Below are 14904 nucleotides of genomic sequence, written 5' to 3'. Positions count from 1 at the left end.
CCATGTTACCCCAGCATGACACTGCTCCTGACAGCAGATGAACCATGTTACCCCAGCATGATGACACTGCTCCAAACAGCTGATGAGCCATGTTACCCCAGCATGATGACACTGCTCCACAGCTGATGAGCCATTTTACCCCAGCATGATCTGACACTGCTCCACACAGCTGATGAGCCATGTTACCCCAGCATGATGACACTGCTCCAGAATGCTGATGAGCCATGTTAGCCCAGCATGATCTGACACTGCTCCACAGAGCTGATGAGCCATGTTACCCCAGCGTGATCTCACACTGCTCCAGACAGCTGATGAGCCATGTTACCCCAGCATGATGACACTGCTCCACACAGCTGATGAGCCATGTTACCCCAGCATGATGACACTGCTCCAAACAGCTGATGAGCCATGTTACCCCAGCATGATGACACTGCTCCAGACAGCTGATGAGCCATGTTACCCTAGCATTTACATTACATTACAGTCATTTAGCCGACGCTTTTATCCAAAGCGACTTACAATAAGTGCATCATGTAACGTAGGAAATCAGGAGAACTACTAGTCATCAGAGGTCATAAGTGCATCTAAACAAGCATCTAAGAGCAAAACCAGTGCTAAAGTAAAAGCGCAAGAAAGACTTTTTTTTTAAATTAGTGAATACAATAAGTGCTAAGAACAAGTAACAGGGTAGTAGTTCTTGAAGAGGTGAGTTTTCAACCTGCGCCGAAAGATGGGCAGCGACTCCGCTGTCCTGACATCAGTGGGGAGTTCATTCCACCACTGTGGGGCCAGGACAGAACAGAGCCGGGACCGGGTCGATCGGCAGCAGGGGCCTCTGAGCAACGGGGCAACCAGGCGTCCCGAGGCAGCAGAGCGAAGTGGTCGGGCGGGGATGTAGGGCTTGACCATGGCCTGGAGATAGGAAGGAGCTGTTCCTGTCACTGCCCTGTAGGCTAGCAGCAGAGTCTTAAACTGGATGCGAGCAGCTACTGGGAGCCAGTGCAGGGACATAAGAAGGGGAGTTGTGTGGGAGAACTTAGGGCGGTTGAAAACCAGACGAGCTGCAGCTTTCTGAACAAGTTCCAGAGGTATGATGGCCGATGCCGGGGCGCCAGCAAGGAGGGAGTTGCCGTAGTCCAGCCGGGAGATGACCAGAGCCTGGAAGAGCAAATGTGCCGTCTCGTCGGTGAGGAATGGGCGAATCCTCCTGATGTTATAGAGGAAAAATCTGCAGGAGCGAGCAACCGATGCAACGTTTGCAGCAAACGACAGTTGGTCGTCCAGGATCACACCCACATTCCTCACAGTCTGCATTGGCGTCACCACAGTGTTATCAATGGTGATGGCCAGGTCTCAGTGTGGGCAACCTTTCCCGGGGAGAAACATCAGCTCTGTCTTGTCCAGATTGAGCTTCAGGTGGTGTGGGGCAATCCACTCCAAGGTGTCAGTCAAGCATGCGGCAATGCATGTCTCTACTTGTGTGTCAGAGGGAGGAAAGGACAAGATCAGCTGGGTGTCATCAGCATAACAATGGTAAGAGAAATCATGCGAGCGAATAACAGAACCCAGGAATGTCGTGTACAGGGAGAAAAGGAGAGGACCAGGTACCGAACCCTGTGGAACTCCTGTAGTCAGTCTGCAGGGCTCCGACACAGATCCCCTCCATGTCACCTGGTAGGAGCGACCAAGCATGACATCACTGTTCCAAACAGCTGATGACCCATGTTACCCCAGCATGATCTCACACTGCTCCAAACAGCTGATGAGCCATGTTACCCCAGCATGATCTGACACTGCTCCTGACAGCTGATAAGCCATGTTACCCCAGCATGATCTGACACTGATCCAGACAGCTGATGAGCCATGTTACCCCAGCATGATGACACTGCTCCTGACAGCTGATTAGCCATGTTACCCCAGCATGATCTGACACTGATCCAGACAGCTGATGAGCCATGTTAACCCAGCATGATGACACTGCTCCAGACAGCTGATGAGACATGTTACGCCAGCGTGATCTCACACTGCTCCAGACAGCTGATGAGCCATGTTACCCCAGCGTGATCTCACACTGCTCCAGACAGCTGATGAGCCATGTTACCCCAGCATGATGACACTGCTCCAGACAGCTGATGAGCCATGTTACCCCAGCATGATGACACTGATCCAGACAGCTGATGAGCCATGTTACCCCAGCATGATGACACTGCTCCAGACAGCTGATGAGACATGTTAACCCAGCGTGATCTCACACTGCTCCAAACAGCTGATGAGACATGTTAACCCAGCGTGATCTCACACTGCTCCAAACAGCTGATGAGCCATGTTACCCCAGCATGATCTGACACTGATCCAAACAGCTGATGAGCCATGTTACCCCAGCATGATCTGACACTGCTCCAGACAGCTGATGAGACATGTTACCCCAGCGTGATCTCACACTGCTCCAGACAGCTGATGACCCATGTTACCCCAGCATGATCTGACACTGCTTCTGACAGCTGATGAGCCATGTTACCCCAGCATAATGACACTGCTCCAGAATGCTGATGAGCCATGTTACCCCAGCATGATCTGACACTGCTCCAAACAGCTGATGAACCATGTTACCCCAGCATGATAACACTGCTCCAGACAGCTGATGAGCCATGTTACCCCAGCATGATCTGATACTGCTCCAGACAGCTGATGAGCCATGTTACCCCGGCATGATCTGATACTGCTCCAAACAGCTGATGAGCCATGTTACCCCAGCATGATCTGACACTGCTCCAGACAGCTGATGAGCCATGTTACCCCAGCATGATGACACTGCTCCAAACAGCTGATGAGCCATGTTACCCCAGCATGATCTGACACTGCTCCAGACAGCTGATGAGCCATGTTACCCCAGCATGATCTGATACTGCTCCAGACAGCTGATGAGCCATGTTACCCCAGCATGATGAGACTGCTCCAGACAGCTGATGAGCCATGTTACCCCAGCATGATCTGATACTGCTCCAGACAGCTGATGAGCCATGTTACCCCAGCATGATCTGATACTGCTCCAGACAGCTGATGAGCCATGTTACCCCAGCATGATCTGATACTGCTCCAAACAGCTGATGAGCCATGTTACCCAGCATGATGACACTGCTCCTGACAGCTGATAAGCCATGTTACCCCAGCGTGATGACACTGCTCCAGACAGCTGATGAGCCATGTTACCCCAGCATGATGACACTGCTCCAGACAGCTGATGAACCATGTTACCCCAGCATGATGACACTGCCCCAGACAGCTGATGAGCCATGTTACCCCAGCATGATCTGACACTGCTCCAAAAAGCTGCCAGGGATGTGAAGCAATGTTGGGCTTTCTCAGTCTTCAAGTGCTGTCATACATGTTCAATGGAGTGGAGGTCTGGTGATGTCAGGTGTGGGTGCTAGATGGCTTGGTTTGAGTATTTCTGTAACTGCTGATCTTCTGGGATTTTCACGCACAACAGTCTCTAGAGTTTACTCAGAATGGTGTGAAAAACAAACACATCCAGTGAGAGGCAGTTCTGCAGATGTTAATGCCTTGTTGAGTGAGGTCAACGGTGACTCGCCAGACTGACTCAAGCTGACAGAAAGGCTGTGGTAACTCAGACAACCATTCTGTACAACTGCGGTGAGCAGAAAAGCATCTCAGAATGTACAACACGTCAAACCTTGAGGCGGATGGGCTACAACAGTAGAGGACCACATCGGGTTCCCCTTCTGTCAGCCAGGAACAGAACGCTGACGCTGCAGTGGGCACAGGCTCACACAAACTGGACAGATGAAGACTGGAAAAACATAGTCTGGTCTAATGAATCTTGATTTCTGCTGAGGCACAAGGATGGTAGGGTCAGAATTTGGCGCCAACAGCTTGAAACCATGGACCTGCATCGTCAACAGTCCAGGCTGGTGGTTTTGGTGTAATGGTGTGAGGAATGTTTTATTGGCACACTTTGGGTTTGTTAATACCAATCAATCATCGCTTGAATGCTACAGCCTATTTGAGTATTGCTGCTGACCATGTGCAGGCCTCCATGGTCACACTTGACCTATCGTCTCATGGCTACTTGCAGCATGATAATACACCATGTCACCAAGCCAAAGCCATCTCAAACTGGTTTCATGAACATAATGACTTCAATGTTCTTCACTGGCCTTCCCAGTCACTGGCTCTGAATCCAATGGAACACCTTTGGGATGTGGTAGAATACGAGATTCGCAGCATAAATGTGCACCTGACAAATCTGCAGAAATTGGGTGATGCAATCATGTCAACATGAGCAGACTCTCAAAGGAATGTTTCCAATATCTTGTGTAATCCGTTCCATGAAGAACTAGGTGGTTTTAAGAGCAAAGGGAGGTCCCACCCATTGTTAAAATAGTGTGTTCCCAATAAAATGCTCAGTGAGTGTACAAACACACACACACACACACACATACATATATATATATATATATATATATATATATATATATATATATATATATATATATATTTGTTAAAAGAAGCACTCAACGGTAGGGAAAGTGCTCAACAAATAAGGAGCAAAATAATCCAGTTAGTCAAGTAAATTCTTTATGAGACAGTGCAAGCCTTTTTTATGCCATGCTTATGGCATGAAACATGTGATTGTTAATAAGGGATCAGTTTTCACCAAGAACTAACTACTCAGTCTGTTACAGGACAGCAGGTGGCCTTGAGGTTCAGACAACAAAGGTGCCTACAGTATGCTGGATGTATTGTAATGTCCAACCAACCTGTATGTCATCATCACTATGGTGATGTTACTACATGTAATGTTCAACGTGTGGTCATCTGTGCCATTAAGATACTTTCTCAAGCACATTTTTGGTCGCAAGGGGAGCCTTTTGGTTTAACTACTAAGTTAGTTTGGCTTGTCTGCATGGGTAGACATGTTACTCTGCACAAATAGAAACTATCAGTTCTGTCCACAAATGGAGAAAGATGACACTGAAAGAATATTCATATAACATTATAATCACAACTCTTACTTTCACAGTGTGTGCGTGTATTACCTCCCATCTCAAAGCAGAATGTGATCAGCCATCCCAGTCCCCCTGAAAAGGCTTGTTCTATCTCAGTAAATACGTTGCCTAAACACAGAAAAACATCATTATCAGACAACAGCAGTCTGTACAATTGAAGAAAAGACAAGAATGCAAGTACAGATAATTTACAATAGTGTTGGTAGAGGTAGCTATAAAACTTGGTAAAGGTAGTTAGACTCATTTTGGTAGAGGTAGCTATAAAACTGTTGGTAAAGGTATCTGTGAATGTTCTCATTCATCCAGGTCATGGTTATCCAAAGGAGTTGAATCAAGTGCGACTGGACTTGGCATATATCAGTGAAGACATTTCACCTCTCATCCAAGAGGCTTCCTCAGTTCGTGCCTTTCTGACTAGACCAAGCTAGTCTGACTGGCTGGTGATGAGACTCAGAATTTATCCTCTATGAGTCGTTGTCAGAGCTATTGATATGCGTGGCTCTTTCTGATCCAATATTTACCAACGCCCGTCGCTAACAGAGCCATAGATATGAGTGGCTCTTTTGTGTACCGATGTTTGGCCGCGTCCGTCGTTATCGGAGCTATTGATATGCGTGGGTCTCCTGTGCTCCGATGTCCAGCCGCGCCCGTCGCCATTGGAGCTATTGATTTGCATTTGTTTAGCAGCGACGGTCGTTGGGGGTGTTAGTTTCGACTTCATTGTTCAGTGGTCATGAGAGTCGTTGGAGCCGTTAGTGAGCGACTGATGTTCTTGGAGGCTAGGCTTCTTGAGTCTCCTGGGTAGAGATGGAAGGACGGCATTGTAAGTGGGAGATAGGTGGTGTCGCAGACCTCCTCCTCTGTTGAGGGATGGTTTTTCCAGTTTCGCATAGATGGCTTCCTTCACCCCTCTTTCAAACCATCTATCTTCTCTGTCCAAAATGTGTACGTTGCTGTCCTCGAAGGAGTGTGTCTTCTCCTTTAGGTGTAGATAGACTGCTGAGTCTTGTCCTGAGGAGTTTGGCCTTCTGTGTTGGGCCATCCGTTTGTGTAGTGGTTGTTTGGTTTCTCCTATGTATAGGTCAGTGCAATCCTCATTGCATTGTACAGCATACACCAGATTGCTTTTCCGGGTGTGTGGTACACGGTCTTTGGGATGAATCAGTCTTTGTCAGAGTGTGTTGCTGGGTTTGAAGTATACCGGGATGCGGTGTTTGTTGAAAATTCTCCTGAGTTTCTCGGACACCCCAGAAACATACGGGATGACTGTGCTATTCCTTTTGTTCCTTTTCTCCTCGTCGCTCACCTGGTTGGTCTTTTTGGAACGTGTTGCAGTTTTCACAAAGGTCCAACTGGGATAGCCGCAGGTGTTTAAAGCTCCCTTCAGGTGTTTGTGTTCTTCTCGTTGGGCCTGAGTGCTGCTGGGCACATTGTCAGCTCTGTGTTGCAGAGTTCTGATGACGCTCAGTTTGCGTTCCAGCAGGTGGTGTGAGTCGAAAAGTAGATATTGGTCTGTGTGTGTAGGTTTCCTGTAAACCCCAATGTGGAGGCTCCTGTCTTCCCCAATGTGGACGTCACAGTCCAAGAAGGGCAAACTGTTGTTCTTTACGTCTTCCCTTGTGAACTTAATGTTCTTGTCGACTGAGTTGATGTGTTTGGTAAACGCTTGCACCTCTTTTGTTTGGATTTTGACCCATGTGTCGTCCACATATCTGAACCAGTGGCTCGGAGGTGTTCCTCGGTACACAAAAGAGCCACTCATATCTATGGCTCTGTTAGCGACGGGCGTTGGTAAACATCGGATCACAAACAGCCACGCATATCATTAGCTCTGACAACGACTCATAGAGGATAAATATCTGAGTGTCATCACCAGCCAGTCAGACTAGCTTGGTCTCGTCAGAAAGGCACGAACTGAGGAAGCCTCTTGGATGACAGGCGAAACGTCTTCACGGATATATACCAAGTCCAGTTGCACTTGATTCAACTCCTTTGGAGGTTGGTAAAGGTAGTTAGACTCATGTTGGTAGAGCTAGCTATAAAACTTGGTAAAGGTAGTTAGACTCATAAACTGTTGGTAAAGATAGTTAGACTCATGTTGGTAGGGGTAAAACTTGGTAAAGGTAGTTAGACTCATAAACTGTTGGTAAAGATAGTTAGACTCATGTTGGTAGGGATAAAACTTGGTAAAGGTAGTTAGACTCATAAACTGTTGGTAAAGATAGTTAGAATCACGTTGGTAGAGGTAGCTATAAAACTTGGTAAAGGTAGTTAGACCGATGTTGGTAGAGGTAGACTAGCGCTGGTTGTGATTATTAGAGAAGTGCTGTTTGAGGTATTACAGGAAAATTCCATTTATTTTACAACCTGGATTTTATTTTCATAGTTTTTGCAATCATGAATATTGATAACGATATTTTATTAAACAGCTTCATTGTATAGATTTCAGACATGGGATCACCAATTTACAACAGTATCTAATGGAGCAATGGAGCATGAGCCTTAAATCTGTCCTTTCAAAAACAACATCACCAATTTAGCAGCAAGACGAGATTAGCAGGATCCAAACACATAGCACCTCGAGGCAGCAAAATGCCAAATTCTGCATGGCACAGCAAAGTAACTTAAAGCATCAAGCTGAATAATGACTGGCTGATGGTGACCATGTTTTTGAAATATGACTACAGTTGGATCTTGTTGCAAAGATCTGAGTGCAAAGATGAAATGTGAAAATGTATAACTATTCAATCATTCATCTTCAGCCGCTTCTCTAGGGTCGGGTCATAGTGGCAGCAAGCTAATAGGGCACTCCAGACATCCCTCTCCCCAGCGACCCCCTCCAGCGGGACCCCAAGGTGTTCCCATGCCAGATTGGACATGTAGTCCCCCCAAGCAAGATATGGATCTACCGCGGGGTCTCCTTCCAGTTAGCCGTGCCCAGAAACCTCTAAGGCACCCAGAAGGCATCCTAATCAGATGTCTGAACCACCTCAACTGGCTCCTTTTGACGCAAAGGAGCAGCAGCTCTACTCCGAGCTCCCTCCAGATGTCCGAGCTACTCACCCTATCTCTAAGGCTTAGCCCAGACACTCTATGGAGGAAACTTATTTCAGCCGCTTGTATCCGTGATCTCACCCTTTCGGTCACTACCCAAAGCTCATGACCATAGGTGAGGGTTGGAATGAAGAATGACTGGTAAATTGAGAGCTTTGCCTTTCGGCTCAACTCCTTTTTCACCACAACGGTCCGGTACAACGTCCACATCACTGCTGATGCTGCACCAATCTGCCTGTCAATCTCCCGGTCCATCCTACCCTCACTCATGAACAAGACCTCGATATATTTGAACTCCTTCACTTGAGGCAACAACTCATCCCCAACCCAGAGGGAGCAATCCACCATTTTCCAGTCGAGAACCATGGCCTCAGACTTGGAGGTGCTGACTCTTATCGCAGCCATTTCACACTCAGCTGCAAACCACCCCAGTGCGTGCTTGAGGTCGCATTCTGATGAAGCCAAAAAAGCCACATCATCTGTGAAGAGCAGAGATGCAATTCTAAGGTTCCCAAAATGGACACACTCCTCACCTTGGCTGCACCTTGAGATACTGTCCATGAATATCATAAACAGAATTGGACACAAGAGACAACTTTGGCGGAGTCCGACACCCACCGAAAATGTGTTTGACTTTGTGCCGAGAATGCGGACACAGTTCTCACTTTGGATTTTGGATATACAAGGACTGGATGTATATTTATAACTAGACCAGACTAAAAGCCAGTGAATGTGTTGTGGTCCAGACGCAAGGCGTGTCTCCACCTGAGTCTACCGGCAGGGTTCAATCAGCGCGCTCGTTGAGAGCGCAGCTATGCACCAGAGGCTCATCGGAAATCAGCGCACCTGAAGCCAATCTGCAACCAGCTATAAGAGAAGACGCTGACGTGCAATCGGTGCCAGATTGTGCCATCTAGTACGGTAGTTACCCAGTAGATCGCTAGACTCTTTGGCTGTGTTTTTCTCCTGCAATTCCTGCGTTGTGATTCCTACGTCTAATTCCGTGTCTCTCTCCCCTGTCCTCCCAGAACCCCCGGTGCTTCTCGGGCTCCGTCTTCCTCGCGTCCCTTGTGTTCCTCGGACCCCTCCCTGGTGCTCCCATGCTGCCTCCCGCAGAAGCCCTACTCCTGGACTTGCGCTTCACAAGCACGCACACTCACAAACACCCTCCAGTCATTCACATTCCTGCACAAACGCACCACACTCGCCCTGCACACAAACACATAGTCTTTTACACAGCCCACATCCAGGACTCTAGTTGCACCATACACATCCCTCCTTTTCCCTTCCCTGAATATAAATACACGTGCCTACGGGCTTGACCCTGCCGGACCCCTGCACTGGTTCCTTTCCGACACACAACAGAATGATTGTACTTTAAAGATTGTTACAGTACCCCCCCCCCCAAAAGAGCCAATTGCTCCTAAACTTTATATAGTACTGCATGGTGCATATCTGCATATACCCACAAAATTACATGCTGACAGACCATTGGTTATTTTGTCAAACTGATGTTGAAAGCTAATTGGCTGATTACAGCCATGTTATTCAGAATAGGCCTATATCCTCTTAGAATGTCTTATGCATTTTTGCAAAGATGAAATATTCAAATTTCTACATAATCTGACAAACAACTTGTTACCCTTTAAAGTTATAAGTTTGTAAAAGCACTTGTTCACTAAAAAAACGAAACAAAACACCAAGTCTTTCAGATTACCTCAGAGTCACTACCTACGCGTACTTACCAGATTTGGTGATAATAGTTTAATTTGTCATATGAAAGCAAGTTTACACTACGTCTCATCATGAAATGCTTGTTTTGCTGGCTTTACACACAAGCAGCAAATCAGGAATCAGGAAAAATTTGTCATTTTGTGGCGGACACTAGGGGCTATGCCTCTCACCCAGCAGGACTGTGAGCTGGGGGAGTGGTTTACGTTCCCGGGCTCGCTGGTGCAGGGTTGTTCCTGCTGCAGTTGGTTTTTGGAGTTGAGGAATAAACATCAAACTCGCCTTCGTCTGCTGTGTTTTTCCTCATCCTGCCACATTGGTGACCCCGAATTGAACATGTTTGGAGCAGAAGAGGAGTGTGAATCCACTTTGGCCACGCCGCCCCAACTCTCACAGCCGGCCGTTCTCGCCGCGGCTGTGAAGCTCCCAGAGTTCTGGCAGAGCGACCCGGCCTCGTGGTTCCAGCATGTCGAGGTGCTGTTCCACCTGCGTGGAATCTTCGCGGAGGACTCCAGATACTATTTGGTCGTCGCTGCGCTAGAGCAGCAGTCCACACGCCGGGCCATGCAGCTGTTGCGCCCCTCCGCAACACGATAAATACGTCGCCCTCAAACATCTTTTGCTCCGGAGGTACAGCCTATCTGCCGCAGAGAGGGCAGATAGGATCCTTTCCCTATCCGGTTTGGGCGACGGGACGGCTGTGGATCTCATGGACAATATGCTGTCGCTGCTAGGCTCGGACGAAGGGGGATTCCTTTTCCCGCACGTTTTCCTGCGCCAGCTCCCGTCTCCTGTGCGCGCGGCTTAGGCTAACTCCCCGTGTCTGGCCGCTGGTGACTGCCAAGGTTTGGCTGAGGAGGCCGATCGGGTCCTGCTGGCTACCAGACGGTTCTCTGTGCAGAGTGTGGCATCGGAGCCTCCGCAGCCGGCGTCGGAGTACGCGGACCCGGCAGTGGTGGCTGGAGTGACTGCCCGGAGATGGCGCGGGAGCGGCCTCTGTTTCTTCCACCAGCGGTTCGGCGGCAAAGCGAGGCGCTGCGTCCCTCCGTGCACGTTTGAGGCGGCGGGAAACTCCAGGGCAGCGCTCAGTAGCAGCTGTGGGCGCTGGCGGACGTAGTGAGCTGCTCTTCATTAAGGACACGTTGTCAGGAAGACGGTTTCTGGTGGACTACCTCCTGCTAAGACAGACAGGTCGGCCGAAGGCGGCGGCCCACAATTAAGTGCAGCTAACGGTTCGTCCATTGTGACGTTTGGCACAAGGTTGGTGACTGTTTGCTTCCACGGGCGCCATTTTGAGTGGGACTTTGTAGTGGCCGCCATTACTGTTCCTATTATCGGCGCGGATTTTCTGTGTGCTAATGGTCTGCTGGTTGATGTTGCAAACCGCCGTTTAATTGATGCTGTGTCTTTCGCCACTGTTCCGTGCGAGACAAGGGGAGCCGGGCCGTTGACACATGCTAACTTTTTAGCATTAGGTGATGTTTTTCAGCGTTTGCTGGCGGATTCTCCATCGGTGACTAAACCTGCCTTTTCCACCGCGGTTAGTAAACACGGGGTACAACATTTCATTCCCACTCTGGGACCGCCAGTTTTTGCGCGCGCGCGGCGCCTCAACACTGTAAAATTGGCTATAGCTAAGGAGGAGTTCGCCATCATGGGTATAGTGAGGCGTTCCAACAGCCCGTGGGCCTCGCTTCACATGGTGCCCAAGGTGGATGGGTCGTGGCGGCCTTGCGGCGACTTTCGCCACCTGAACAACGTCACCGCCAATGACCGCTATCCCATCCCACACATACTGGACTTTTCCATACGCCTGGCAGGTACCACTATTTTCTCTAAGGTGGACCTGGTGCGCGGCTATCATCAGGTTCCCGTGCGCGCAGAGGACGTGCCCAAGACAGCAGTGATCACCCCATTTGGGCTTTTTGAGTTCATGTGCATGCCTTTTGGCTTGAAGGGGGCAGCACAAACCTTTCAGAGGCTGATGGACTCGGTGTTGCGTGACCTTGCTTTCGAGTTCGTTTATCTCGACGACATATTAGTGGCCAGTCCGTCAGCTGAAGAGCACCTGGCGCACCTGAAACAGGTTTTCCGTCGTCTGGACAGACACGGCCTGATAGTCAACCCGGCCAAGTGTCAGTTTGAACTGCCGGTGATTGACTTCTTGGGTCACCGCATTTCGCCACAAGGCGCGGTCCCGTTGCCTTCTAAGGTGCAAGCGGTGGTGGAATTTCCCCGCCCAGTCTCTGTTAAGGCATTGGAGAAATTCTTAGGCATGGTGAATTTCTATAACCGTTTCCTCCCTCGCGCTGCCCACCTCCTTCAGCCACTTTACGAAGCCCTGCGGCTTAAGAAGGCTAACGACCCTGTCGAATGGACTCCCGAACGGGTCCAGGCCTTTGACAGAGCTAAGTGCGCCTTGGCTAACGCTGCCCTCCTCGCCCATCCCACACCCACGGCGTCCATAGCTTTAACAACCGATGCGTCTGACATAGCCGTGGGGGCTGTGGTTGAACAGCGTGTGGCGAATGCGTGGCAGCCACTCGCATTTTTTAGCCGCAAACTGTGAGATAGCGAGCGCAAGTACAGCGTTTTTGACCAGGAGTTGCTGGCACTGCACCTTGCAACCCGGCATTTCCGCTTCCTGCCGGAGGGTCGCCCATTCACGGCTTATGTGGATCATAAGCCACTGACTTTCGCCATGTCTAAGGTGACTGAGCCGTGGCCTGCTCGTCAGCAGCGCCACCTAGCGGCAATCTCCGAGTTCACAACGGACATTCAGCATGTGGCCGGGAAGTCCAACCCTGTTGCTGATTGTATGTCGCGTGTGCTTGTGTGTCCTGTGCACCTCGGTGTGGATTTCTCCGCTATGGCTGCCGACCAGCCCAGCGACCCGGACGTCCTTGCCCTTAGGTCAACGCATACTGGTCTCAAGCTAGAGGACGCTGTGATGCAGGAAGGCAGTCCTGCCCTCCTCTGCATGTCTCCACCGGCCGTCCCCGCCCCGTTGTTCCAGTGGCCTGGCGCCATCGAGTTTTCGATTCGATTCACTCCCTCTCAGACCCTGGAGTTCGGGCGTCGGTGAAGTTGGTCTGTTCCAAGTTCGTCTGGCGTGGGCTCCGCAAGAACGTCAAGGGGTGGGCAGCTGCATGTGTAGTGTGCCAGCATGCTAAGGTCCACCAGCACACTAAATCGCCCCTCGAACCGTTTCCGATCCCGCCCAGACGTTTCGACCACGTGCATGTGGACCTGGTGGGCCCTCTACCTTCTTCACAGGGTTTTACGCACCTGCTCACAATGGTAGGTCGGACCACCAGGTGGCCAGAGGCTGTCCCTCTGTCCTCCACAACATCCTCGGATGCTGCACGCGCTTTTCTTTCCTCCTGGGTCGCCCGTTTCGGCACTCCGTCAGATATCACCTCAGACAGGGGCCCCCAGTTTGTGTCAGAGCTCTGGTCGGCACTTGCGCGATCCTTGGGTGTGCAGGTACACCGCACTACCGCGTATCACCCTCAGGCTAACGGCTTGTGTGAACCTTTTCACCGATTGCTCAAGGCGGCGCTGCGCTCTCAGATGGTAACTGGGTGGATCGTTTACATTGGGTTATGCTCGGGTTGCGTTCAGCTCCTAAGGAGGACCTCGACGCTTCGCCCGCTGAGCTGGTGTTCGGTCAGCCGCTCCGCGTCCCTAGGGAATTTTTGCCTGAGAGTTCCGCTCCTCGACCCCGTCCGGCCGTTTACCCTTTTTTGTCCGACAGCACTCGGGTTCCAGGCCCCGTTCACCACTGTTTTCCGCGGTCGTTCGTGCCTGCGGAGCTCATGTCGGCTCGTTTTGTTTTTGTACGGCATGATGCTCACCGCTCGCCCCTCCAACCCCCATACGATGGCCCATTTCGGGTTCTTGAGACGGGTCCTAAGGGTTTTGTGCTAGATATGGGTGGGCGTAGGGAGCGTGTCACGCTTGATAGGCTTAAACCGGCGCACAGGGTGGCAGGCGAAGTTGTGTTTCCGACCCAGGTTCCCCGTCGGGGTCGTCCTCCTTCCAGGACCCCGGCAGTGTCTTCACGGGTTCAGCATTCTGCTTCTCAGCCGGCTTTGGACTGTGTTTCACCTACTGCTTTGGCTGAGGGACGGCGCAGCCGTTATGGCAGGCTGCTTAAGCCTCCAGTGAGACACTAATTTTCTTTCCAGGAGTCCCTTCTGGGTGTTCGGGGGGGGGGGCTGTGTGGCGGACACTAGGGGCTATGCCTCTCACCCAGCAGGACTGTGGGCTGGGGGCGTGGTTTATGTTCCCGGGCGCGCCGGTGCAGGGTTGTTCCTGCTGCAGTTGGTTTTTGGAGTTGAGGAATAAACATCAAACTCGCCTTCGTCTGCTGTGTTTTTCCTCATCCTGCCACAATTTCATATTATGTACTATGTACACAAAAGAAACAAAATTCTATTTCCCCCAGCCCACAGCAGTGCAAGACAAAAACCTCCAAAAACAACACCAAAAACACAAAAAGAGAGAGAACAAAGCAAAAACAAAAACAGCTAACAACATAGTCCACCCAGTGCAACAAAGTCCAAAAGCTCCACCATCCAGAGAATGAACACCAGCCAGGATGACTGTCGGAACTGCCAGTCCGCATGGGCTAGCAGTTAGTCTAGCCTGCCCCACCTCTGCCTCCCATTAGACCGCCCCGGTGTTTCCCCCTCAGGAGCAGCTCGAGGCAGCGCCGTGGTCCCTGGGCCCAGAGTTTGTAAGAGCACTTGTAAAAGTACTTGGAGATAAAAATACAAAGAACATGATACATGTAGTAAAACAAGTCAGTGCAGACTTAGGATGTACTTTGTTGAACAGTGTGCTACAGTTGAGAATGTCTACAGTAAAGTACGTTGACATATGCAATGGTATTGTAAACAGTAAACTTGTGCAAATGGCAGATTGTGCAGTTGGTAATGGTAACCGTAATGAACAGGTATCGTAACAGTAAAATGTGCAAATAGCAGATAGCAATTTGGTGACAGCAACCATAATGAAACAAATATTATAAGCAGTAAGAAGTGAACTTGTGCAAATAGCAATCAGTAGTCAGTTTAAGAGTCTT

At 50.0% G+C, this 14904-nt stretch overlaps 1 protein-coding gene across 2 annotated transcripts in view; it reads right to left on the bottom strand.

Annotated features, from left to right (window-relative positions):
- dnajc10 (DnaJ (Hsp40) homolog, subfamily C, member 10) overlaps positions 1 to 14904 on the bottom strand; it is a 180212-nt gene that overhangs the window by 125302 nt on the left and 40006 nt on the right. For both annotated transcript variants that reach the window (XM_056289401.1, XM_056289402.1), the window contains exon 8: positions 5061 to 5138. In XM_056289401.1, coding sequence (XP_056145376.1) covers positions 5061 to 5138 — 78 coding nt within the window. The remainder of the gene's footprint in view (positions 1 to 5060; positions 5139 to 14904) is intronic.

This window comes from Lampris incognitus, chromosome 11 (assembly GCF_029633865.1).
Source record: "Lampris incognitus isolate fLamInc1 chromosome 11, fLamInc1.hap2, whole genome shotgun sequence".
In the NCBI taxonomy this organism is placed as follows: Eukaryota; Metazoa; Chordata; class Actinopteri; order Lampriformes; family Lampridae; genus Lampris; species Lampris incognitus.
This window is presented reverse-complemented; position numbering and strand designations above follow the sequence as displayed.